The 27,758-nt window shown below is 42.0% G+C and overlaps 2 protein-coding genes across 6 annotated transcripts in view; one reads left to right on the forward strand and one right to left on the reverse strand.

Annotated features, from left to right (window-relative positions):
• The window catches only part of LOC127369209 (solute carrier organic anion transporter family member 5A1), a 40,603-nt gene extending 21,060 nt beyond the window's left edge, over positions 1-19,543 (forward strand). Inside the window, exons 5-10 of the mRNA XM_051410311.1 lie at positions 5,666-5,830; positions 10,087-10,285; positions 13,469-13,628; positions 14,063-14,304; positions 14,534-14,598; positions 16,019-19,543. Coding sequence (XP_051266271.1) covers positions 5,666-5,830; positions 10,087-10,285; positions 13,469-13,628; positions 14,063-14,304; positions 14,534-14,598; positions 16,019-16,476 — 1,289 coding nt within the window. The 3' untranslated portion in view covers positions 16,477-19,543. The remainder of the gene's footprint in view (positions 1-5,665; positions 5,831-10,086; positions 10,286-13,468; positions 13,629-14,062; positions 14,305-14,533; positions 14,599-16,018) is intronic.
• An 80-nt stretch (positions 19,544-19,623) lies between these two features.
• Positions 19,624-27,758, reverse strand: part of sulf1 (sulfatase 1) — a 36,495-nt gene continuing 28,360 nt past the window's right edge. For 2 of the 5 annotated variants that reach the window (XM_051410304.1, XM_051410303.1), the window contains exons 12-19: positions 27,470-27,716; positions 27,265-27,361; positions 27,063-27,157; positions 26,815-26,886; positions 25,818-25,990; positions 25,573-25,715; positions 25,354-25,477; positions 19,624-21,889 (exon numbers count right to left, since the gene is read on the reverse strand). In XM_051410304.1, coding sequence (XP_051266264.1) covers positions 20,979-21,889; positions 25,354-25,477; positions 25,573-25,715; positions 25,818-25,990; positions 26,815-26,886; positions 27,063-27,157; positions 27,265-27,361; positions 27,470-27,716 — 1,862 coding nt within the window. In that variant the 3' untranslated portion in view covers positions 19,624-20,978. Of the gene's footprint in view, positions 21,890-22,704; positions 22,756-23,863; positions 23,898-25,353; positions 25,478-25,572; positions 25,716-25,817; positions 25,991-26,814; positions 26,887-27,062; positions 27,158-27,264; positions 27,362-27,469; positions 27,717-27,758 lie in introns of all 5 variants that reach the window. The other 3 variants (XM_051410306.1, XM_051410307.1, XM_051410305.1) reach the window with 3 other exon arrangements.

The following is a 27,758-nucleotide window of genomic DNA, read 5'->3' on the forward strand; positions in this document are numbered from 1 at the left end:
CTACTGATGTACAAATGGCCCATAATCCAATCAATGGCCAGGATTAGCCATCTTATCTAATCATGAAAGCTCCACTGACATCTCCTTTTAAAGATGTTATTGATTTGTGATGGATGAGGTTGTTCACACAGTTGACTAATGAAGCAGGTAATTCACTGTAAACACGGGCAATTTCTAGTGGATATTGGGTTTTATTGACTTTAATAAATGAATAGTAAACATGGCTAAAGGTCACATAATATTGCTGTCAGTTGAGGACATCATGTTTAGTTTAGCAACGTTGATTTAAATTGAGGACAGTACATTTTTGACATTATACATCTCAAAGAAACAATCATGCATTTTTCCATTAGAATAAACATTTAAATTACAAAAATTGGAGATGGTGCTTGTTAAACTGCTTGCATGTGTGCACCTTTGGGCTTTTTTATGTCTTCTCTGAGCCAGATATACCAGGAATCTCCTGGTTTTCCCGGGGAGAGCCCTTCGGTTTAACTGAATTGTGTTCCAGTGTTTCCCAGTTTCCTCTTATTTAATTTATTTTCTCTCTGCCAGACAGCTCTCTGTCTCTCTCTCTCTCTTTCTCTCTCTTAAATGAGCTCTCAAGGGAACTCGGTCACGTTTCCACACACTGGAGTAGACTGATTTGGCAGCAGAGCAAATCTGTAGCATACATGTTTGCTCTCTCACTCTTCATTACATACAAAATAACTAAAGTGAATTCGAACATGTATTTAAACAGGTCATAGTCATAAATTCATGTTTATGTGCATTCGCCAAACAAGTCAGAGCAGGATTTAGTCTCAGAGAGCAGATAATGCATACTGTAAGCATGAATGCATTATAGGTTCTTCAGTCGAGTGTCGGCTCTCCTGCTATTTTACTTGTCCCAGCAGGATGTTTTGAGCTGTTGTGCAAACTGTGGCTGATTTTGCAGAGTCGGGCACTTCAATGTTTGGATCTGTAATGTATTTTGGTGCTGTGTGTGTCCTTCTATTGAGGTGTATGTGTTTGTCTATAGCACAAATTCAGCACTTTTTGTGAAAGATATGCTGAACTGAAGTGTATTTGTTTGCCCTTCAGATCACCAACAAACACTGAAAAATGCTAAGGTTGAATATTTTGAGTAATGCACAGGGACGCACTTTTGATTATGGAATGTTTTCAAACCTGGGTCAGCTGCTGTTTGCAAGCAATTCTTAACATTTCTTGGATTTAGCATTTCATGGAATTTTAGTTTGTATAGCTGAATAACATACTGAATACCACAATGATATTTCAATAGCCGATTACTTAGATTAGATTGTCAATTTACAGTTACAATGTTTTATAAAGTCTTCCAGATATTATAAATGATGTGCTATCATCACCCGTCTCTGCTCATAGAGAAGTGTTTTGCAAAAAAGCGTATGGATGAAACAATCCGACAGTCATCAAATAAATTCTCACAAAAAAGTATCAAGTGTGGCAACTATTGCGAGCCAGTGGTCTGTCTGATTGAGAGAGCAGCTGCTGTAGAAGTCAACAGGAACTCACCATCTGTCCCCCTCCAGACAAAATTACAGCCCAGCTCCACAGGAATGAAATAATTAGCGTCACTATTCTACTCATACCTTTTGATCTGAGATAACACTGACAGATGCTAACATTGCCCCACCTACAACAAGATTAGTTGAATTAGTGCTGAGACTGCTATCCCCAAATCAAGGCACCGTGCCACCCAGTTAGGCTGGCCAACAACATAATTACCTCCCATATAAAAGGCAATAATAATCCACTTTACATACTTCCTGACTTTTCTTTTTTTGTTCTATCTTTGCGTGTGAAGCATGGGAATGATAACCTTATGACTGTAAAGTCATAATATTTGCCTTCAGCCCAAGGCTTAAAACACCCCAGACGCACAGAACTGGACAGAACAAGAGATAGAGGAGATGCCAGCTGTGTGCTCAGTTAGATTGAGCTGTCCCCAGCCCAATGTTTTGGAGTCTTACTTTTGTTTCTAAATGAGGCCCTTGACAGATCTGTGAGAGAGTTAAAGAAAAAAAGATTGTACAGAATGAACCAAGTAAAATGCAAAAATATAAAAACCTGAGCATAATGTTTTTAGTTTGAAAGGCTCTAAAGAATGCCTCCTTTGGTTGACATCCTCCCCCATCTTTTATCCCACGGATACAGTAGTTAAGGTCAAGGGTAGACAACACAAAGTTTTTCTGACTGGAATCAGCCCCTAAAGTTCAAATTAATTTAAATAGCAAAGTGTTTAGTGCACACAAGTGACCTCTCTTCTTTAAGCTAAAGATCTTTATTTTTGATGGAAGGACCTTTCCTGGCCTTTTAGATTTAAGCTGCATAAAAAAGCAAAAAAGTATTCTTAGGAATGATGAGTAGTGTCAACCACAGTGTGTCCAGGCTGTCGGGATAACATAACCAGGTGTCCAAACTACATCAGCTTTCTCTTTTTAATGTAGAGAAGCAGCAGCTTGAATCTGAGGTCCCTGTGGATTGTGGAGATCCCCATTCTGTCAAACCTGCTCCTGAAATCTGTTACCTCAGTCTTGTTGAGCTGAATGAGCTCGTATGTTCCAGTGACCCTGAGAACAACCTTGTGTTTCTAGCAAGGACTTTTAAAGCAAACTTTTCAAATGCAAAGCAGCTAGACACTTCAGAAATCAAGAAAACCATCATAGTAACCTTAAATTACCTGACATCTCCCCGACGGACGTTAATACTGCTGCAGTTCTGCTGATTAGCTTGGCAGACGACGTGCAGTTTTATATAACCGGGTCAGCTAACCTCTCCCAAAAATCCAAGATTACTTTTTATTGGATGACAGTTTGTGTACGTGCCACAGTGCATGATGAGATGTCAGAAAAGTAGATGATTTAAAACATGCAGAAATGCTTTTTATATATATATATAATATATATATTTGGGATAGTAGACAGGGTAAAATACATTTTTATAATTTTTAGTAAAAATGGCAATTTATACATAATAATAATAATATTAATAGAGGTGTGAATTGTCACTGATCTCCTGATTCGATTACGATTATCACATCTTCGATTCCTCGATGCATCACGATGCATCACGATGCTTCAAATACATTTTTCTATTAAAGCCATGTAAGATATTTGACTTGACGGAATGCATTAAGATACTGTATAGTTCAATATAAGTTTTCTATATTACCTCATATGGTTGTTTTTATCCAAAAATACAAGTAGTAAGATATAAACAATCTTTTTTATTTAACAGTCTGAACACAGCAGACAGCACGCACACACACACACACACACACACACACACACACACACACACACACACACACACACACACACACACGCACACCGTCTCCCGATCGTGTCATTGGACAGAGACACAGTATTCAGTGTCTCAGCACTTTTCTAACCTATGATTGTGACCATGTCCAATGCTGCCGGAGTATTAGCTCCTCTGCTATTGTGTGATGGTTTTTTGCACATGGCGATGTGGCGGTGTTTGTACGAGGCTAACGGTGCGTTTTTATTTTCTGATGCCGCGCTCACTAAATGACCGGCCTGTTGGTGATACTCATTGAGTATCCGGTGAAAAAAGTCCAGTGGCTTATTGACATAACTGGGGTGTAAGGTCTCCAGGTGCCGTCTTAATTTGTTTGATTTCATGCTGTCCGCTGCCAGAGTTTTTAAACGTAAAACACACACAGCTCTTTCCTCATTTACGACCGTATTCACGGTAAACTTAAAGGCTATGTAGGCTTCGTCATATTTCCTGCTCTTATTAGGTTTATGCCGGTTACCGTCACTTGCTCTGACGTCTCCTCCGTTTTTCTTTTTACTCCTGTCAGAAACTTCTCCATCTCTCCTCCCCCGTCAGTCCCCCCTGCCTGTCGCGCCCCACTATTTGAGAAGTACTGGTCTAGATGAAACGGGTTAGGCTACTGAGAATGTTATTTTTCATAATTTAATTTTCGGAAAATTAACGAGCGACATCATTGCGTTATAATCGATTATGGTCGGCCACTGCATCGATACAGCATCGTCCATGTCTGCATCGTGATGCATCGATTATTTGATTAATTTCAACACTGATGCCTCTATATGATCATCAGTATGAAAACTGGCTTTTTCTATATGGTTATTCTTCATTCCTGCAAACAGATCGGATTTGGTCGGATCCCCTTGAACTCAATGAAACAAGGTGGGAGAAACACTACTACTTTTGTCCACAGGGGCTGCCACAATCAACAACAAAAGAAAGTTCCTTGTTGCTACTTTAAGACTGTTGGCAGACACCTTACAGGCCCAATCTCAATATCAACCCTAAAGCCTAAACTCTGAACCCTCACGGACCTAGCTGACCTCACCTGGTGAGTGTTTGAGTATGAAAGCCTGCAAGGTCTCGATATGATATAAATAGGAATCGGAGAGCACTTTGCAACACTTAAAAATATATATCTTTATTGTTTGTTGTTGTTTTAATATGATTTTGATGGGACTTGTTTACCTTTTTTTTTTTTTTTTTAATGCTTCAGGGTTTCCCCGGGTAGCCCCGTGTTTAACGTCACAGCGCTATGAACTGTGGGTAATTCCCCCAGGCAAAGTCTGCAGAAATGTGGATAAAGGGTTTAAAGTGTCTGCGGCAGAGCACTCATGCACTTGACTATGTGACTTTGGGACAGCACTAAGCCCTCACGGACTTATCGGCAACGTGCCTCAAAGCCTCAAAGTGGAGATTGGGATTGGGCCAGGGAGTTGATTTATCAACAGCTTGGTGGTGTCATCATTTTGAAGATAGCTGTTCAACTCAAGTTGCCATGACAGCAAACATCTGCACTGCTGATGTGCCTGTGTGTAAGAAACTGCACCCCTATTAGCTCCTGTTTGGAAAATGATTCTGTGCTACTGATCAACTGAGTAAAAATGCCTCCTACCCACTTTTGTTTTGTCAGCCAGCGCAAACAGTCAGTTCAGAAAGTTAAAATAATTCTGCCTAGTGACAGTAATGTACTTACTGTTTGTCCACATGACTTTTGAGTGGCAAGATGAGAGGGCATTCTGCGTCATGTCAACCAAATGAATCACATGGACACTGTCCTCAAGCAAGATATAAAGGGCATGTTTGCCCTTGTTATGATGAACCAAGGATGATTTGTGGAGCTTGATTTGTGGGCTTGCAGCAGAGATGCACATGATCTAGTTGCATTGTACAGCAATCTTGCTGCTAGCTATATGAGTTTCTAAAAGCGTGACAGGGTTACAGGCTACAACTAGCATCTGTGTGTGTGTGTATATGTGTTAGTGTTTGCTTCTGCAGTGGTGCTTGAAACAAGGATACTTATCCAGATTTAATGAGACAAGGTTGAATGTGCGTTTGAATGTGAGTGTTTATTACAGTGTGTTACAGAGACATTTAAAGATGGTGTTAACTTCACTCTATTATTACCTAAGGTTATCATTACATAAGGTTTATTTGGGTTACAGATACAGCTTTTTCTGTCTTCCCTTAATTACAGCTTTCTAGTAATGATTCTTCTTCTGATGATTCCATGGAGTTCAGTTTGTGTGGGAGTGAGAGGCAAATTAAGAGACTGATCGTGTGTTAATTACCGCACCACCGTAATGAAGTGCTCCATCTTGTCTTGTCTTGTATCCCTCCCCAGACCTCCCTAAGGCAGCGCTGAGGATCCTCAGCAACATGACCTTCCTGTTCGTCAGCCTGTCCTACACGGCAGAATGTGCCATCGTCACTGCCTTCATCACCTTCATTCCCAAGTTTATTGAGTCACAGTTTGGCATCCCTGCCTCCAACGCCAGCATATACACTGGTAAGTGTGTGTACTGTACTGTCTTTGTTTTTGTTACCTTTTCTTCCTTTTATATGCATATATTATTATATTCACTTCATCACAGCTGTACAGCAGTCAGACATATTCTTGAGTTGTCTGTTGAGTCATTGCAGTCACTGTCCCCTGTGGGCTGCCTTCAAGGATGTGTGTGCCTAATGAGGAATTCTTTACAATATGTTCTGAGCAATAAAATACATTTTACACAGAAAACAATACACATGTTGGTACCATATCATCAGAATAATTTGTGATCTATTGTCCATCAAGTACTTATTTATTAATCAAGTAGTTGTTTCATCACTTAAAAGCACAAATACTGTGAGGAAAATCCGGTGGAGGATAGAGATAATTACATCTTCCTCCTCCGGAAGCTCTGCCATGACTTTCCAGCAGTGAGAAAGAAATGTTGGACATCTTAAATCGAAGAAATTGTATGTTTATTTGCCTATAATGCAGTCATTTCATAGTTAATCAAACTGTCCCTGCAAAGATCCGAAATAACCCAAACTATTAGATCAATGAGGCAAAACTGTCCTTTGCACAGAGTTGATTAGAATGCATTACTTTAGTCTGCAGCATTTTAAAAGGTAATAGATAATTTCTTTATTGCGTTGTTAAACAGTTAGAAAGAAGAAAATATAGTTATATTTGTGACACTTTAAATTTATCTGCATGTAAAATATTTTCCTGAATACATTCTCAAACTATAATGTATTTAGAAAATAACTTTTCAGTTGCAGTGAAAACATTTTTTTTCTATGTTATTTGTTGCTTTCTTTGGGTTTATCCTGTGGGTTCTTATTGTGGACAGGGCGATGATACATCATCGCATAATATATGCACCATTAGTCTGTACCAGTTTGAGCTCACATTTGTTCTCACCTCTCCACGTGCGCACGGTGATTCACTGTCAGACAGCAGCACTATGAGTCATAGAATCTGGCTGACTTTCATTCAGTGATAAGCTTCCATTACATCCCCCTGACTGTAACACACAAGTCTCTGTTGACTGCGGGAGACACATTTATCATAATGTGATAATGTGGACACACACACACACACACACACACACACACACACACACACACACACACACACACACACACACTACCCTCTGCTCTTCCTGTAAATTGTGCATCACATATGTAGAGTGTACAAGGAACCAGTCTAATCCTTCAGTCTTGTTGGAGCCAGTGATGCTAATACACAACTCATCTGATATCAGGATTATTACAACAAGGAGTGATTGAAAAGTCAATTATCCCTGTGAAAGAAAAAAGGTATATGTGTGTATTTATGTGTGTGCAAGTTTTCTGCTGGCTAACATATGGTCATCTCTCTCTCACACGCACACACATGCACACCAACACACACACAATACCTCATTTCATCTGCCTGTTGCCAGGATACAAGGGGTAAGGGCAAACGGGTGTTGCGGTTGCCATGGCTACTCAAACGATGCCAAGCTGCTGGGATGTGATGATGGTTGGAGGAGAGGGCACTCCTGTTGATGGGAGCATAGTGTTTCCACGGGCAACCAGATGGACTGACCAACGGTGACATTTCCCTGATGATTGTTTGTGAGGGATTGTTTTTAGGAATGATCGGAAGACCAGACCGTTATTTTTTTGTGTAAATTAATTATTTTACTAAAACTAAATCTACAGCCATGCTAGCGCCTCTGTGAGGCTGTACATGGACAATCTTTTGATGACAATGTTATCATGCTGATGTTTAGCAGGTATACCATGTTCACCATATTAGTTTAGCATGTTAGCATGCTAACATTTAAACAAAGTCCATTTGAGGCTGCCCAGCACCAAACAACAGACAGACAACGTTAGCAATGAGCAACGGTATGCCAACAAGTTTGTCTTATCAACTTAAAAGGTGATAATAGCCTACATCAGTGCTTGTTTTTGTGGCCAAAAATCAACAAATTCAGGTACTAACTTTATTTAAGATCCAAAATGGAACCAAATGAATGAATGTTTCCGACAGCAACACCACCTCACTAGAAATAAATAGGAGAATAATTGTGTATTTAGAATAAGCAGCAATAGCCACAGTGCCAGGTCCAGAAGGGTGTGTGTATATATAAAGGAAAAGATGTCACAGCTTTGTCTTTCTGAATCTGTAGGAAGCAAATCATAAAAACACAGTAATAAAGAAACCAAAGCTGTCAAAATGAAATTAATGGAAGTGTTGCAAATTACCACCTTGATGAGTGTGTATCATGCCCGGCTGAAGAGCCACCACTGCTACATGCTCATTAGATGTTGCTACAGAAATAGCACTGTAACATATCACACACGCCTCCCTCAGCTGCAGTTTCCCCCCACGCTGCCGTTGCTGCTCTCTGACCGTTTCTCTAACTTTTTCTTTTTTCACTTGGTGGCTCTTTTAATCTCAGCCACTGTTCCTTTCAGACATTTTCCTCTCTCTCTGTGGTACAAACTGTAGTCGGCAATTGTAAGTAGCTAAATGTTTGCCACAAGAATCAGTTTCTTTGATGTAGGATCTCTAAGAGATTATCACCGACATGCATAGAAGTGTGCATTTCTATCAAATAACTACAGAAAAATGACTCGCATTCATGCCAGCAAAACAGTTAATCCAGATAAAATGTGTAAATCATTCATGTGGCATTTAACACTACAGCATACTGTGTATGTGCCTGTGATATGATATCTGCTTTGGCTGTGTACATGTTTAATCCTGCAGAAAGCACAAGGTTTTAGCACAGAAACATGCACTTACAGGATAATATTATGCCACAGCTGTCTGTTGCCCATCTCTCACTGAGCATGCTCAAAGAGACCCTTTTTCTGTCTCTTTCCCTCTCTGTCTTCCTCTTGGTCTCTCTTCTCTCTCTCTCTCTCTCTCTCTCACTCTCACACACACACACACACACACACACACACACACACACACACACACACACACACACACACACACACACACACACACACACACACAGAGGGAGAAGCCAGATGACATTTCTTCATACTTAAATCACTTGTTCTTAAATTCACTCTGTTGATCCTCTATCTTTGACGACCCTCCGCCTCCGCTGACTGACCTGCTCGTTACCCGGCTGCGAGGGCTGCAGCTTCCCCAGGCCTTTACTCCCGGCCGATGACACTTTCCACCCGGCCCATCCTGCCAGCAGCCAGCTTTTCCTTTCTTCATGCTGTCAATTAGACTAGCTCTAGTGGGAGACTAGACTGAGAGCATGTGCCACAGCCTGAAATGACTCACTGGTAGCCTTTAGCGTAGCCTGGTCACACTGATACAGCAAAGAGATTGACATTTCTCTTTCAAGCAACCGTGTCCAACAAGACATCACACAATGTCCAGTCTTTTACTAAGCTACCTGCTATAACTCAATAAACTCCCCACTGGAAGGGTTTCAGGACAAGTACGGCGGATACAACTCGAGTCACTTTATGAACTTTTATTGCGCACACATACACAATAAGCATCCACACACTAGCTTGACTGCTACCGCTACGCTAGCCTGTCAGCTTGACAATTAGCTAGTTAGTTGGTAAGGTAGGTAGGTAGCTAGGTAATGAAATTATACAATCATTCATGTGATATTAATTCTTGATTTGAATTACTAGCAATGCTAGTTTATAGTCACTCACCGGCAAGGCGTACCAGTCCTGACCATCAATTGAATGAAAATGCAACCTAAAGGCGAGCCGCCTGCGCACTGTGACCAAGTATGCATACACAGACACACAGTCTGGAGACCAGGAATGATAATAAAACAAACCTGTAACCTGGTATGATTATAACATATATAAAATATAACATAAAATATGCCTGCATTCGGAATAAGGTGGTAAATGTACACACTTATTTCCTCAAATACCCCAGAACATAATCATAACATCTATCACTTTTAATATATATATATATATATATATATATATATATATATATATATATATATATATAGCAATAGTTACACCTGCTGGAAAGTTCTATTCACAATCTTTCATAAAAGGCCTCACATTTTGACATGTTATTCATGGTAGTGTGCCTGATTTAAGTACTGTAGATCAGATGCCTATTACACTTAGTCAGTCATGCTTTACAGTAATTAATTCAGTGTTAACATTTTTTTTCACAACACAAATAAGCTGCTCTATTTTTGTGCCGTTTTCAACACTTCTGAAGTTTTTCCTCCATCTCAACCGCTCATTCTTTTCTCTGATCTCTCACAGGTGTGATCATTGTACCCAGTGCCGGGGTGGGCATTGTGTTGGGGGGCTACATCATCAAGAAGCTGAAGCTCGGTGCCAGAGAGTCAGCTAAGCTGGCCATGATCTGCAGTGGGGTGTCGCTGCTCTGCTTCTCCACACTCTTCATAGTGGGCTGCGAGAGCATCAATTTAGGAGGCATCAACATACCCTACACCACTGGGTAAGGACTTCCTGTGTGAGCAAGTGTCAGCCTTTTGCATTTGCTTTTTGATTTGTAAGCTCCTTTAAGACTATTAGACGATACTAGACGATTAATATTGTATATATTAATCGTTTTATGTGTGGTACTTAGGAGCCAGGTATACATTTGCTTATGAACTGCTCATTTTAAAGGAGACCTTATTCTGCATCTGAAGTGATATCTGAAATACACACATACTGGAGAAGGGTGTGGGCCTGGGATGCTGTCACTTCTCCCATCATCCTCATGTGTTGTGGCGTTGTGTTGGAGTGCGAATGACAATAATTAGCAACACTGGCATCTGCTCTCGTGGCTCCGGTGAATCACTCTGCCACCTCTATTTCTGAAGCCACCGGTCGACACCATATCAGCAGCCAGGCTGCAGAGTTAACAATCCCATGTGTCAGGCCCTGCGGACAGAAATGCAGAGCGGACGTCTGTTGGCACACACGGTTAAGAACGCACTCAGACAGATGCATAGAGGCACCATGCATGGAGTCACCTTGGATGATGTGCTGCGATCGCTTTACACAACATTTGTGTTAATATCCCATCTGTGTCATGCCAAGTGTTATACACAAACATCAGCACATTCAATTAAAAATTCAAGTTAATTCTGCAAGCATATAGTCTAAGTATTAGACATATAAAGACATACTTTGTACATGGACCTAGAGTGTGGGAATAGGCCAGCCAATTGCACCATCTCCAAAGTTCACTGAACACTGAACACACAAAGGTGAAACTGCTAAACCTCTGTGAAATTTACTTTTCACGTAAGTGCGTTAATCAAAGTGATTATTTGCCAAATAGTCTGTGTGCCCTTTAAAGCCCCATAGCTGACCCATTAGTAACTGTAGTCTTTGTTTAAGCTGGTGTTTATAGAGGGGTCAACAAGATGTGTGAGCCAGTTGAGCTGCTCATTATGAACAGCACTGGTCACTAGTCACTGGTAGCACCCACATGAGGAATGTTTAGCCCAAGCCCACTCTTTGTGTCACTCGTCTGTACTCACACCGTAGTCTAGACGTAGCTGGAGACTATTTCACAAAAAACGACATGACAAACACCAGAGGTTCTCAGCCTTCTCAGAGCCATTAAGTTATCTAATAGTCTTTAATATCTGCAAAAGTGTGGCATGATTATGAGTTGGACCTGTGGGCTTAATTAAAACCTGCTGTGTAGTTAGATTTGACTTAATCTTAAAAATAAAATAAAATCTTTACTTCCTCTGTTAAGAAAATGAGACCTCAGAATTAGTTTCCCATCATTCTCCCTGTTTAGTGTCCGCAGTGCTAAACTTCACTGGGCCACCCGCTCTCTTTGGCTCTCTGTTTGTTTGGGTTTTTATGCAGTGCAGCCTGCACACAGTGACACAACATCTGGAGGCTTCAGTGAAGGCTGGGGTTTAGTCTGGGAAAAAAAAAAGGGCATGTGCAGTCAGTGCAGTGAGCCTACGACTCCAGCAAAGCTGATGCCTGCACACACACACACACACACACACACACACACACACACACACACACACACACACACACACACACACACACACACACACACACTCTCACACTCCCTCTCCCTCACACACAGCGTCTGGAATGTGACACTGTTATGTCAGGACAGGCCCAAAAGTGCTTTCCCTGTTCCAACCAATATGGAAATGAGTATAACTTTATGGTCTTAAAAAATGATGGTCCACTGATTTTAAGAGGTAGCGTAAAATAATTATCATAGAAAAGAATAATTTTTTTCCCCTGGTTGGCAAGGTTTCATTTGTTGTTGTAAAATGTCTTTTTGACTATTGGCAATGGATACAAGCAGCTGTTATATGAAATTATCATCTTAAACACATGATCAATACAAACTTCCAGAAAGGTGTGTGTGTGTGTGTGTGTGTGTGTGTGTGTGTGTGTGTGTGTGTGTGTGTGTGTGTGTGTGTGTGTGTGTGTGTGTGTGTGTGTGTGTGTGTGTGTGTGTGTGTGTGTGTGTGTGTGTGTGTGTGTGTGTGTGTGTGTGTGTGTGTGTGTGTGTGTGTGTGTCTGTGTGTGTGTGTGTCTGTGTGTGTCTGTGTGTCTGTGTGTCTCTGTGTGTCTGTGTGTCTCTGTGTGTGTGTCTCTGTGTCTGTGTCTCTGTGTGTGTGTCTCTGTGTCTCTGTGTGTGTCTGTGTGTGTGTGTCTGTGTGTGTCTCTGTGTGTGTGTCTCTGTGTCTCTGTGTGTGTCTCTGTGTGTCACTCCCAGGCTGTTGTGTTGTTAGGGCCTGTACCCGGTTGTTCCGCAGGGCTCAGAGTGATCCTCCCAGAGAAAACCCAGAACTCGCTTCACCGCTCCCTGTTTACATGAAGCTAGTCCTGTTTGGGTTAAAGCGTCTGTTCCCACACTGCCTGTCAAGTCGCTGGAGGTGTCACTTCCTCAACCTCCTCATCTCCATCCTTCTTTTATAATCACACAACACACAAACTGGTGGAGGGCTGGATTAAAGCTAATTAAAAGGATTATGTGCAGCAGATTATTTAATGAGACATAGAGACTACAGTAAATATTGTTGAGAAGATTGGCGGCCTCGTTTGGCTTTGTATTTCTGCATTAAATATTATTTACTTTGAAAATAATACACCATATTGTCTGGCTCTTTTCCTGCTGAAACTAAGCTAAATAGAGTGATGGTGTACAGGGAAGGAGAGTGGGGAAAAAGAAGTATTACCCTCCTTGCAGCTGGAAGCATTAGGTTTTATGGGAAATGAGGTCTAAAAAATGTGACATATTGCACCATAAATTGTTTTTCCATTTTTCTGGAGCTAAACGGTGTGCTGCTATCCCAGCAGAGCCACACTCGCAAAAGAGGTTGCACTCACACTAAACTAAATAAATGAATGTAGAAAATTAATAAATGCTCCTTTAGATAGTTGAATGACTCCCCTTGCTGACATGACATTACTGTGAAAATACATATCCAAAGTGTGGATTAAAAAAGAAAAACAATCTCGCATTTTAATATTATCCAATATGTTTGCATGCATTGAAATGTGTAAATAAGATGGGGAAAAAAAAGACTGCATGTAAATGGCACCAATAATCCAGCCTTAAAAGCTCACCTTTGTCCCAGTGTGGTCTACTAAATGGATACAATGGGTCTGTCTTGTTCTCAACACACTCTTCTTGCAGCCCAACACTGACGATGACCCACAGGAACCTGACGGGCAGTTGCAACGTGAACTGTGGCTGCAGGATCCACGAGTACGCTCCGGTCTGCGGCTCCGACGGCATTACCTATTTCAACCCCTGCCTGGCCGGATGCAGCACAGTGGGCAATGACAGCACCGGGGTGAGCGCGCACACACACAAACACACTCACTCACTGCACTCATAGCTTCATTGTTTTCCTGTCTCAGTAATAATTGCAATGTCGCCATTTATAAAATAAAAAAGGATTGATGAGAATGATTTTAGAACTGTCCTCAAGGACACATTTATCATAACGAATACACAAAGACCTGTTCTCTGTACATTGTCCCACGGCTCTGAAAGTACAGGAAGTGTCATACTCCACAACAATGTCAGATTGGAAATTATAACAACAGGAGGAAAGGAAATGGTGCCTGTCTGTCTGTGTCTGAATTTACATTACATTACATTTTGTACATTTTACAATGTAGCTACAATATCAGCAGTCTTTTACTGGAATAAGCTTTAAATTTGAGTCTGACTTTAATAAGAGAATTGTCAGTAAGAGTTACTCCCATATGTTTTGGACTACAGATTAGGAACTACACCGACTGCGGCTGTGTGCAGAGCAGACAGGTGATCACTCCGTCCTCCGGTGGCCAGGTCAACCAGCTCCAGCTGGTCATTGTTAAAACCTACCTGAACGAGAACGGCTATGCTGTGTCGGGGAAGTGCGACCGCACCTGCAACACCCTCATCCCTTTCCTTATCTTCCTCTTCATTGTCACTCTCATCACCGCCTGTGCCCAGCCCTCCGCCATCATCGTCACGCTCAGGTAAGGGGACCGGTCATCTGCTAATCGTTGTCAGGGAGTCTAATTTGTCCTCTTTCTGCAGGAGTGAGTCGGTTGTTGGTCTCACTTTGTGTCTCCGCTGCTTAGAAGGCTTATAGTCTTCTGTCTGTGTGAACGGAGTAATTGATGGGAAGTTTTATTTCCTGCATCCTTTTATGTGGACGCTGTGCAGTGAATCTGTATCATTTACGTGCTGTTTCTCCTTTCTCAGGTCTGTTGATGAACAGGAGAGGCCTTTTGCTCTTGGGATGCAGTTCGTCTTGCTCCGAACTCTTGGTAAGTTCCTGAATGTTTGCTCTATGATGAACATATTAGAACCACACACTATGTTTTGTGGCCTTGTGCATTGGATTAACACTATTGTATCTACTTTGGTCAGAACGAGTGGGTTAAAGGTTAAAAGATTTTCAGAAAGCACAAAGGGTAATTTAGTGAAAGTAATTGATTTGTAATAAATGTTTCAATAATCGGACAGTAAATGGCCACCTGAGCAGTTCAAGGATTTGGCACACATCATGCAGGCAGTCACGTTTCATCTCCTTTTTATTGTTGAAGCTTTTCCAGCCGGTCTGTAATCCATTTTTCTAACCCTCTGTTTTCTCCGGCTCTAATTCTGTCTCTTGTCCTTGCTAACACACTGCAATTTTAAAGAGAGCAGGGAAGCAGCGCTGTAATGAACCTCTGTGAACTCTGTGTAGAAAAGTGTAGAAAAGCCCTGAGGGTTAGAGAATGCTGCCCTGACATGCCTGTGATCTGCTTGGTATGGCTGTGTGAGCATAAAGCTGTCACAGTGTGGTTGTACAGCTGGATCTAAAAACCTAGGTAATAAGTTACTTTGTTACATTCATAAAGTTACTAATGGTCCGTTTTTGTGTCAGAGAGATGTATTTTTCTTTTTAAGGCTGTAGTTAATGATTGTGCTGTATTGGAGTCATTATTTTAAAAGGTCTTTTCTATTATTTTGTCCACTTCCATTATAAGGGTATAAGACTGGCCTCTGATCTGCATGAAAGGGTGCCACCAAGTGGTAGAATAAAAGTGCTACAATACAGTCAACCTAATATCATTTTAGTGCTGTATCCCAATATCCAAAATGTATCCAATGAGCTTTATGCAATTTCTCATAATCTAGTGTTTTTGCAGCAAGTATAGTTTGAATCAATGCACTTTACTGTGTTGTACTAACAGGAAATGATACAATATGCATGCTAAAAAAGTGTAAACTTTACAAATACGAAGCTTTCAGAAATGTCATAGATTTAATACTAGGATTTTCCATTTGTTTTGTATTATGCTGCAATAGTCTGTATCAACAGCACCCTCACAAATCATGGCTGTATGGAGTAAACTTCAGATTTGAAATCAAGTATTTCTCTAAAATGAAATAAGCTGAACAAGCAACAAAACAGTCATTCTTTGTTAACACTCAAACTCATCAGGACTGGGTGGGTGTGGTTTGATTTTGGTGACATAAGCCCTTCAAATTACATCACCTTTTTCCAGCTGAGCTTCACCCATTTTGAGAAATGTAAAAACAAACTATAAAAATAATCAGTTAATCAAAACACTCAAATTTGGCACACAATACTTTCAAGGCCTTTAAGCAGTGTGAACACACTGTAGAATTAGTATGTATTTTGGAATTGGGGCACAGGTCATTAAGGTTGTTAATCACACTATCTCTCTGCTCCCTCAGCCTACATCCCCACGCCCATCTACTTTGGTGCTGTGATCGACACCACCTGCATGTTGTGGCAGCAGGACTGCGGCGTGCACGGCTCCTGCTGGGAGTACGACGTCACCTCGTTCCGCTTCGTCTACTTCGGCCTCGCCGCCAGCCTCAAGTTCGTCGGCTTCATCTTCATCTTTCTCACCTGGTACTCTATCAAGCACAAGGAGGACCGAGCCGAGCGCTGGCGCCAGCACCTGCCTCCGCTGGGCACCGTCAGCGAGCTCATCTGCCACGCCGGAGGCCAGAAAAGCCACGCGCGCACGCGCTCCTGCCCCGTGTTCATCCCGCCTCGGCCCGACCCTCCCGCCGCCCTGCTGCTCAACCGCGGCCACAGCAGCCTCAGTTGCCCCGGCAACGCCCTCAAAGCAATAACCCCGCCCATCCTGTTGCCGCATCACCACAGAGGCTCCGCCCATGTCTGAGAGCACGCCAAGCCTCCCTTCCGGGGGTCCATTGTGACATGTGCCTTCCTGTTTGTGTTTCTACACCACACGGTGTCCGCTGTACGCCACTCTGACACCAGACGGGGCTCCGTAGCTGCTGTAGGACTTACGGGCAGAGGCACAGGCGCGGCCACCATCCTTAAAGGGCTGCTCATTGTTGTTTATGATACCACAAGACTCAGTGAGCTTAACATCAGCTGCAGCATCCACGCAGAAAGTCAGACCTCCACTCGAAGGTTCGGACGATGTAAAGACATCACATGGTGCTACTGTTTCCAGAGCAGGGCATTAAAATCTCTGTACAGACAGATGAGTCGTCATCAACACAGCATCTAAAGCACAACTGACAAACCTGTACTATGCAAGATCCTATGTACAGCTCCTCCCTCCTCAGTACTGTACAGCTCCCTACACCTGTACCTCTTTCTTCTTCCCTGCTCAGTTCTCACACACACACACACACACACACACACACACACACACACACACACACACACACACACACACACACACACACACACACACACACGTTACTGTTGGCTCATTCATAATTTCACTTTTGCCTACAGTCTGAGCTGTGAACATATCAGCAATCTGTCTTGTATTCGAGCCATTCCACCCTGTTCTCTATTCTGGTTAATTAATCCTCTCACCTCCTTTTTTTCTTTCTTTTTCGTAACAGTGCCTCTCAGGCTGTCTCGGCCAGTCCAGTATACAAAGCTAGCTACCAGGGTAAATGCTAGCTAGTGAGAAAGCCAGCCACTGTCCTCTCAGTTGAGTGACAATATTCTGCTTTGTTGCCCTCAGCTTTTGTGTTTGGGGAACGGTTGTCACTGAGCTCGAGTCATTGCGCCCAGTGGACACAGTTCCTCGCCTGGGCAAGGTAACTATGTAGCTAAAAGGCAACAAGCACCAACGGTACAGCGTTTTTCTTCTATGACAAGTCGTCTTGTCAGTGAGCAAGAAATCTGTATTCATTACACATCACACTACTTTATTATTACAATGTGTAATAATTAGCCAAACAGGAGAAAGGAACAAGAAAGGTGTCTCATCTCTGACTATGTGCTAAAGCTACTGTTTGTCCAAAAGATGTGAGTGTACTTGAAACTGATAATGGAGTGGAGATTCAACAAAATGTGGCAAAACAGCTGTTTTCAAATTCGACCCACTTTTAACCACAACTTCCTCAAAGTAAAACGATTTGTATCTAATCTCGCGCAACAATCGGCTTTGTATTGTAATGGCTTCTCCATTCTATTGGTCATCAGATGTACATAGTAGTTATCTAGTAGTCTAGGCTTTTAAAAAAAAAAAATAAACTAGTGCGTCAAGCATGTAAAAACAGTGAACCTCCTTTTATCAGCAAGAGTAATCTGACGTTGATTTATTTAGTTCCTGGGCGTTTGGCGCCCTCTAGTGGACAGGGAGATGATTGTGTGAAGGCCAGTGAATGTTGCGGTTTGTCAGACCTACTGTACTATGACATTCTTGGTTAAAAGGTTAATTATTAAACTTAATCACTGCACTGAATTTAGCTCTCCAGTTTCCCAAAGATATACCCGAGAAAAAGATGACCCGCTGTCTTTGACATTTATGCTCGCAAGTCACGTGATTAAGTATTTTAAGATTCTGTCTGCTAGTTCGGTGAAGTCCGGATCAGGTTAACGTGCCTGAACAGAGACACATTGCTTGCATGAGCCTTAACTGTTTTAATAGTTGTTTAATTTTCTTTTACCTTGGGCTCATGTTATTTTCTTTAAGTATCTGATGGATTTACCTTCCTTTGAATAGGGCAGAGAAACAGAAGAGGTGTGAATATGGTCTGTGTGTTTTTTAAAAAAAGAAAAAGCTGTTTCATGTTTAAAAAGTCAAATCTGTGGCACATGTTTTGAAGACCATGTTTGTGTTAGTATTGGTTTTCTTTTCTGGAGGGGGTAAATATAGAATAAGTTTAATAAAGTTATATGTATTTTATATCCTGATCAGTTTTACTTCATTTTAATTATAAAAGTTTGCAAAGGAATGGAGAATCTGATGCAGTGAATACATTTTAAAAGTTAACAGTTTTGGCCAGGATTCATGGTACTCTGCCAGGTGAAGATTATGGAGCAGTAATGGCAGTGACTCATTTTAGTATTATCGTGACTTAGTACCTCAAATGACATATTCATAAGTGATCGTGTAAATATTGACAAAGCAAATGAAGCGTATTATAGAGCTCACACATAGTTAGAAGCATATTTATGAACTAATCCCATAACATTGTAGTTTAAAAAAAAAAAAAAAAAAGGCTTAACACTACAAAAGAACATGGTGGATTCGTCTCGCGGTGCCTGAACAGTATTATTCACACGGGAAGAGTTCGCTTTACATGTGGGGAGGGAGTTGGGTTATTGCAATGTATTTTTTTTTTTTTTTCTGTCAACAACACACAATTGACTTCATTTAAATTCTGAAGTTATGCTACCCAGAATGCCCTTCTCTCCATCTGTAATGATTCTCTGCCTTTCCTCTAGTGGTCTGTATTCCTCAGGCTCAGAAAGGGAATACCAATGTTGGATTATTGATCAGGTCGCCTGCTAATGTGACTCGAAATCTAAATGTGATCCTTCCTGAGTCATCTTACAATTATGTATTACTTAAGGAATCCTGTTCTGATGAAATACCCAATGAACATGGAGTAAAAATACATGAAGGAAGGGTGGAGAATCATCCAGTGATGCCACACAGATTATTACACAGTGAATGCAGGGACATCTGCCTTTACTGTACACCTACTACAGCGTCCTGCTGTTCCAATGCCTGAAAGACTACTGACAGATGATTTCAGGTTGTACGTAGATTTGCTTTAACACATTTTCCTTTCATCGGTATTTGAACTGAAAGTGAATTTCCTGGACAGAACAGAAGCTGTATCCTGAAAGTAGAGCTCTTATTGCTTTTGTTCCTCAGGAGCAGAAGTCTAATTGATGTTTGTGAACACTTGGTTTACAAATGCCTTGAATACTTGATATTTGTCATTAAAAAAAAATGTAAAAATTGAGTCGGCTGATTTGAATGATTACACATTGTTTACAGTGACATGCAGTGGTACAACAACACTTGAGTCCAAAACATCGCCCGGAAGGTTGAAAGAGTTTATTTCAGCTTCATGGCTTTCCTGAAACCAGACTTGTTCTAACACTTCTACACACACTGTCAAGAAAGAAAAGGACAGCATCAGGTTTTTGCAGGTTTTCTAACATCTCAGTCGCTCTTAAGAAGCACCAACACTACAACCAACAGCAAAGATGAACTACTGGAAGAAAGGTTAAACATTTTGCCCTCGATGGCCCTGAAATATTTAACTTCAGGCTACATCTGAGTGTCTCACTGACTATACCGTCAGACAAAGCTGTAACAGAGTGTGCTGTCATACTGAGTTTTAAAGGACTATACAGTTCACATTCTAAATGCACTGGCCGTGTGGGACACTATACTCTGGATTATCAAAGCACTACATCATACACCACATGATTAAATTGGTGATATTTCCCCAAAAGTTACACAATGAACATTTTCAAACCCCTGGTGATCGTGTACGCATTTGCTTGTGATTAGGCAGGATACTTTTACTCATGTTACAAATCAAACGCTGTGAAAAGTGACTCTACAAAACAAACAGAGCTGGTACAGTGGTGTAACTAATCCGTAAATAGTGTATAATGTGTTTTGCTGCGGCTGTATTATTCAGTATATTAACCGTTTAACTGTGAACCGTGATTGTCCAAATTGTCTGACACTATTTAATGACAAATGGCAAGAAGTTAAAAATATTCCCATGCGGCAAAATAAGAAAACAGATGTGCATTGTTGAATCTGTAACTTTTTCTGGAGTGACAATCCAGTTTTAAAAAGTATTCATAAAATCTGATTTCACAATGGACACAACTTTCATATCCGCAAACAAGTGGAGGGCGAAGGTCATAATGTGGAAAAGTTCAAAAGTGCATTTGGGGTCCAATGTTGCCTTTATATACAGTGGTGAGGTGGTAGTGTTCTGATGGAGCGTCCTGTGATCCATACATCCTTTAAAGGCTGGAGCGTACCTAAAGCTGACTGATGCTAGCTACTCGTTCAGATGTTGAAAAGGTTTCACCACTCACACTTGTTTTTCATAAAAAACATATTAAAAACATCAATGGTGTTATCCATATGGAATAAATCATTTTTAATACCAAAACTTAAGTTTAGCTGCATTAAGGCTTTTTCTTTTCTAAATATATATTTGAAGAAAAAAACATAACACTGTTTACTAATAAATGTAGGCACCTGTAAAAAAATAAACAATAACTTTAATACTCATTATACAACTCTGACTGACTGAGGTGGCATCACTTGCCATTGCTCTTGGCAAGCTCATCTCCTAATCACTGTGTCTCTGTGTCTCTATGGCGACCGGCAGCTCATTGGCTGGCTGGCCAGCGCGTGCGTCTGCCTTAGAGGGTCTGATTGGAGGGTTGAGGCAGAGAGCCGCTGCCCTCGTAGTCCAAGGTGAGGGGCAACGCCGCCTGAGGCAGCACCTGTAGTACCACAACACTCTGCGGGGTGCTAGTCTGTGTGGTGGGGGGGCTCCCGGTGGTGCTGGCCTGCCCCTTGGGTCTCAGTGTCTGTGGGGAGAAAGGGAGGTAGCCTTGGGCCTGGAATATGTCCTCCTCTTCTTCGAGGTCCAGGCCCAGCCCAAGACCTTGAGGGCCGGTCTCCTCTCCGTGCAGGCTGTTGTGAGTTCGCAGCAGGTTGTCGTGTCGTGTCTCCAGCTCCGTCAGTCCGTTCCCGCTAAACAGATCTCCTTCCATCTCCTCCAGCTGCTGCGCCCACACGTCGCTACTGAAGATAACCCCGTCTCTTCCTGGACCCGACGATGACACCGTCACCGGTGACATTACAGACACCCCAGGTCTGTTTAAAAGCCTCTCAGGGAGGTCATTGACAACAGATCCCAGTTTCCGTTCCAGTGTGGGCTTGGGTGTAGGGGGTGCTGGTGGCGTTTTGCTGGGGGCGGGGGTGGTGAGGCGAGCCTCTGTGAGCCAGACGTCGCCGGCCAAGGCTGAGTCTTCTCCGCTGCCTTCTTCAAGGCCTCCACCCCCGGCCCCGGAGCCCAGCTCTGGCAGGGTGGAGTCGTCAAGCTCATGGGTTTGGTTGAATTTATTTAAAACGTGTAGCAGTGCAAATATATTATCTACATCCTTCTGGAAGTTGGCCCAGTTGTCCGGACTGGGGCTGTACTCAGGCCTACATTCATAAAGGCTTTCGTTTATGCTATATAGATCCTCCAGTCCCTGCCAGTTCACCTCCTCGTCTGTCAAGTTGGGTAGTTTAACCCTGTCGTCCGTCCCATATTGGTGGTGTGCTGCCAAAAACAAAGAAATAGACGACTGTAAGCATCTCAAGTACAAAGAACAGGGAGCTCTATTCAAGTTTACTCAGACAACATGCAGTCATGCCCAGCCTCTGGCTCTTACTAAAGTAGCCAGCTCCATGGGGTCCGAGGCCCCGAGCAACACACACACAGACACACAGACACACAGACACACAGACACACAGACACACACACACACACACACACACACACACACACACACACACTTCAAAGCAGCATTAGATAAACTAGATAAACACAGCACCCACACTAAGCTCAAGCCATGAGTAGTGCAAACACATGCTGCCTTAGAAATTCACATTACAAAGACAGACTGAAAAGAAAAAAAAATGATGATCATCTTGATAGACTAACATACTGAGCTGCACAAGAAAAGAAAAAAAACAGAATGGCATAGTTAATGATAAGCCTGGACTGGATTGAAATGCAAAGTCAGGCAACCTGAAATAAGAGAACTTGAAAAACAGAGGAAACAAAAATGTGATCAACAAAACAAGAAGATGCTCAGGGGAAAAAAAATAGGAAAATGAGTTTTGCTGCTGAATGGTGTATCCCCACCTCACACCAAAAAAATAGGGAATTTGAAATCCTATCAGAAAAAGCAGCAGATAAAAGGAAATCATAGCAAAGGCTAAAAGAGTTTGGCTCAGTTAGATGTCTGCAGGTAAAAACTGAGGAGAAGAAGCATCAGCGCCACTTTACGCTGGCTTTCTTTGTGAGATCAGCTTCTTGTAACTACTGCAGCTAGAGAACGGAGATGGTTTGACAGAGGCTTAGGGACTCACAGGAAGGAGAGGCTTGGTCTCCTCTTTGACCACTTTCGATGCTGCTGTTGCCTGGTAAGCAGGTGCCAGAAACGGAGGTCAAAAGGGCAGAGGTCAGTGGGAGGACAGAGAGGTCACAGCAACTCAAATGTCCACTCTACTGTAAGCTAATGGCCATGAGCAAAATATGAGAGGTATCTGAATGTAACGTTACACTAATGTGATGATGACTGTTTATTTGTGGATATGGCTGGTATATGATATGATATTATGAAATGATATTAAAGGAATAGTTCGACATTTTGGCCAATTTGCTCATTTGTTCCCTGCCCCGAGAGTGAGAGAGGAAAAACTGATACCACTCTCATATCTGTCTGTTAAGTACATGTACGAAGCTACAGCCAGGATTAGCTTAGTTCAGCAGTGGGGAAACAGCTAGCAGGACTAAAAAAAAAAAAACTAACAAGATATAATATGTTAATTAATTAGCTTTTAAGGTTTTGCTAAGCAAATTCCTGCCAGGATAAGCTAACTGGTTGTTGGCTGAAGCTTCATATTTAACATACAGACGATAGTGGTATCAATCTTCTCATTGACTCTCAGCAAGAAAGCAATTAAGCTCATTTCCCAAAATGTTGATTTCATCCTTTTAGTTTTCATGTACAATGTGATGCATGAGGGGGGATGATACAGTATCATGCATTGTCATTCACGTGCACTTGATGCTTGGGTAGGTCTCAAGTAGAAGCACATATTCAGCACCTCCCTATACAACTTCTTAATTCTTATTTAGCCATGCTATCATAAGAATAGCTAAAAAAGGATCAACTTTTGAGTCTGTATTTCAACTGCTATAAACGTTGCACAAGCAAAAAGGTGTGAAAATACGCAGCAGAAAATATCTGAACTGTTGATTATATGTTTCAATAGCTGCAGACTGACATTACACAGCAGATACAAGCGAAGGCAGATGGTGTGCACAGAGGTGACAACAAATGAAGCTGCTTTAATGAGAAAAAAACACATCATCTGTTATGATTTGTTAGCGTGTTCCCAGCATGCAGCCACAGATTAAGCGCCAGCACTCCATGGATGGATGTATTAGTGGGAATGAGGCAAATCGGCCCATGCAGGTGTTAAAGAAAAAAGCCACTGAAGAGAAACAAAAATTGGTGGATACCTGTGTGGCTCATAGCTTCCTCCATCTTTACCTCCTGATCAGAAAAATAAGAGCAATCGATTGTTAATGCTTTGATTCAAGGAGATATGGGAGGGAGATAAATAGATCATTCACACTGAAGATTTCTTCATGCACGGCTGCTACTCCCTATGGAGAAATGCAATTATTGGATGATCAGAATGAGGAAGGGAGGAATGAGGAGAAAAGAGATTTGGGTTTGAAAACAGGGAGAAGTTGTTTGAGAAGTCATATGATTGGACTGGATGGATGAGGATTGATCAGAATTGAGTTGTATGTTAGGTGTGGAGTTCAACGGGGTTTCCCCTTCAAAGCAAAAAAACACACACAAGGGTTATCCAGTCAGGTGATAAACTCACACTGCGTAAATAGATGCAAGTGACTGCTAAATCTATTTCACCGGGCAAGTTAAAATTCAATAACCTATTCCTCCAACAAAAACATCAAAACGGCAATTTGACTGGTTCACGATGCTGGCATCACAACGAGCAAGGGCAGCCAGTACAAGTAAGAGATTTTAGGCTGCTATGTGACATGTGTTGGCATGGTTTTGACAAGTCCAGCATGCCAGCACTGAAACACAATCAGTTTTCTCAGAGCAGCTTGGCCGCTCCAGTGCTCCACTCTCCAGCTGGTAATTACAGACATTAAGTTTTTATCCCCAGGACATAAACAACGCAGCCAGTTCGTGCCACACACGAACCTTACAGGCTTTGGTCATCGTGGTTTTACTTATTAACCACCTCCATCCCTGGGATGTCTGCTCTGTAAGGATGCTTGGACCATGAGGTGGTAGTAAAAAAAAAAAAAAACTGATTATAGCAGCGATGCATGACGGCCTCAAATAAAGTGACAGCCTCAATTGCTGTGATGACAGCATCCTCCAAATAATATCTTTAGCACAGTGAGTCAGAAGGAGGACGATGGCCAGGACCTACAAATGTAACATGGGCTTACTTTTACTGTAAAATACTATTCAAAACGCTAGAACTCAAGTGTGTGTATGTGGGGAAAATATTCCAGCAGAGTTGAAGGTCCTCGGCTGAGAAAGAAAGAGAGGTCAGAGTGTGTTCTCACGTGTCATCATGAATCAAATATTGAACACACATCACACACACACACACACACAGGACTCGGTGATGACTTCTGGACCTCCACCTGAAATATCGGCACATGTCACTGAGTGGATCATCCCCAAACACATGCAGCATGCAGATATGTGCACACACACACCACCGAGACTGAAACAGATTCAAAACACAACAGAAGACCACGACTGAAAGAGTCAATCCCCCCCCCCCAACTCAACCTAATTAAAATTTAATCATCTGTTCTCTTCACTCTAATTCTTCTGTTTGTAAAATCTGTTTCAGTCATTGTTGACATAACAACTACCACTAAACCCAGTGTAACACTCCACATAAACAAACTTTTTAGGTTGGTAGGAACAGGCTGAAAATGAGCATTTTTACCTGTATCCAAGCCTTTTGGGCGAGGGTTACACTGCTTGAAACCTTGACAACTCCTCATCTCCATCAGCTGGGCGTGGAGAGAGTTCAGTACCTCCCGATCCACTGCATACACCGCGTTGGTCAGCTGCACAGGTAAAACAAACACAAGAAATTAACTTTCACACAGAAACTATTAGTTTGTGCTATTTTGAAAATGACTGTAGACAGATGTTCACCCACCTGGTAGGGGTCACTGTTGAGGTCAAAGTACTCCAGGAAGCCAGTGGAGAACTCGCAGAACAGTGTGTTGTGGGTCTCGTTGATGGTTCTCAGGCACCAGTAGGTGTTGTTGTTGGAGCTGGTGCATGCACAGAATCCACCCACTAGACAATAATTGAGAGATTCATTGTAGTCAATTCCACTGCAGTTACTAACAAATATCTTAACAGGCCGTACAAATATGAGCTTGAAGTCAATATACATACAGGACCAGAGAGGAGCAGTCTGCCAGTGGTCATTGTTGTGTGTGAAGCAAGTGAGGCCAGGCAGGCTACAGTCGTCTCCCTTCCTCTGCCGCTTCTTTTCTTTTCTTTCCTTCTTCCTTCTGCGGATCTCGTTGTACAACTGGGCCTTCCCGTCGATTTCCTGTGCAGCCTCCCTGTCGGACAGGAACGTGAGAGAATTACAAAACAGTGCGATGCAAAGATGACATCAGCTCCTATCCTCTTTAATGCCAGCAACCGCAGCGATGGAAGATCTGGAGGGGGACTTCCAGAAGGCACCGGCGATGCCAGGATGTGACAGTCTGTTTACTTTCATGTTTAAGCTCTCGCTATGTCCAATTTTCTCTGGGATGATATTCTAGCCACTGTCCCCCTCTTCCTCTTTGCCTGAACACAGAGCAGGCACTGAAGAAAAAAGCAGCTGCTTTGTATTGGCATAATCTGTTCCCAATGTTTCCTGGTGCAAGTTGATCACTGTGTTTGAGGGATTGACTGATTTCCCCCTCTGTTGAGTCATTCTATCTTTCCATGCGACTCAATCACTTCCAGACACGCGCGCACACGCACACGCACACACACACACACACACACACACACACACACACACAAAATGGGTCCATAGCCATACATCTGCTTTGTCATTTAAACTCCATTCAGTACAAGGGACACTGAATGAAAATAGCTAGATAACACGCTTATAATAATTCGTTTTTTTTTTAAGGCCACAGTACACACTCAAAACACACACATGCTGGTTGGTCATCTGGGAACTACAAAGTCACTTAAATGAAGGTGAACTTTATGTTTAAACGTGACATGCAGTTAACATGCAGATATTCAGTGACAACAGCAATGTACAGTCAAACACCATTCTAAAGATACAATATTTTTCTATAGAAGTTGCAAGCCATGGTCAGTATTAATTAACAAGGCAAGGGGTGACACTAAATGGCGCATTAAAGGGGAAGAGAAAACTCACTTAAATGGATGGAGTTGATCTTTCCTGCTCTTCAATCTTTCTGCCTTGTTTCTGTCTCCTTTGCTATAATAGCTGGTTTTATAAACAGAGAAAGAGACTAAGTACCAGACAGAACACTTTTTTTAGGCGTGGACTCCAATAAGGGTTTTGCATCACGTCTTAAAGAAGGTATAGATACCTAAACAGTCTGCATAGAAATAACATGAAAGACAGAATTGCATTTTGAAGGTTATATTCAAAAGACTAACCTCTTCTTTCCGCAGTCGCACTCGTCTGGTCGTGTCCTCTTAAGATGGCCTCTTACTTCCCGGAGGTTTTTGATTTTGTCTTGAAGTGCTTCAATCTGGGATTAAAAACGCAACAAATACTATCAATAATCTTTGATCTGTTATGACAAATCATTGACCTTAAGTGAGTGCCGGGCTTATGGTCTGAGTTTCGTACACTCACCTCCTGGTCCACATAGCTCTTGTGGTCTTTCCAAGCTCTGGAGGACTGGTAGATTTCTCTTTCACAATGGACACTGTCATTCACCAAAATAAAACACCTGAAACAGATGCAAAAACACCCGTCAAACACTGCTCTTTTCATCACGGACATACTGTTTATATGTATTGTAAATGAGATTCAATTTAAAGGGAGTCTGTCTTCTTACTTGTGGGTAACTTTCACAGAGTTTGCGTATCCCACAGCATTGGTGTCATCTGCCAGCATTTCTTCTGAACCATCATCTGAGCCCAAATCAAACTCTGTGCCCTCGGGGGTGTAGTGACGCTTTGAGATGACACGGCGGCGGACAGCTGACTGATCATCTGCTTGAAGGTCAATGTCATATATCTGACCTTCAAACTCCACAGACAGAGACCTGGTTGGCCGGGTGTGGACAAAACGTGGCCGATAACCTATTAAAAACAACAACAAAACAATCAGTCAACCAATGCTTT

The sequence above is a fragment of the Dicentrarchus labrax genome, unplaced genomic scaffold, assembly GCF_905237075.1.
Source record: "Dicentrarchus labrax unplaced genomic scaffold, dlabrax2021, whole genome shotgun sequence".
Lineage (NCBI taxonomy): Eukaryota > Metazoa > Chordata > Actinopteri > Moronidae > Dicentrarchus > Dicentrarchus labrax.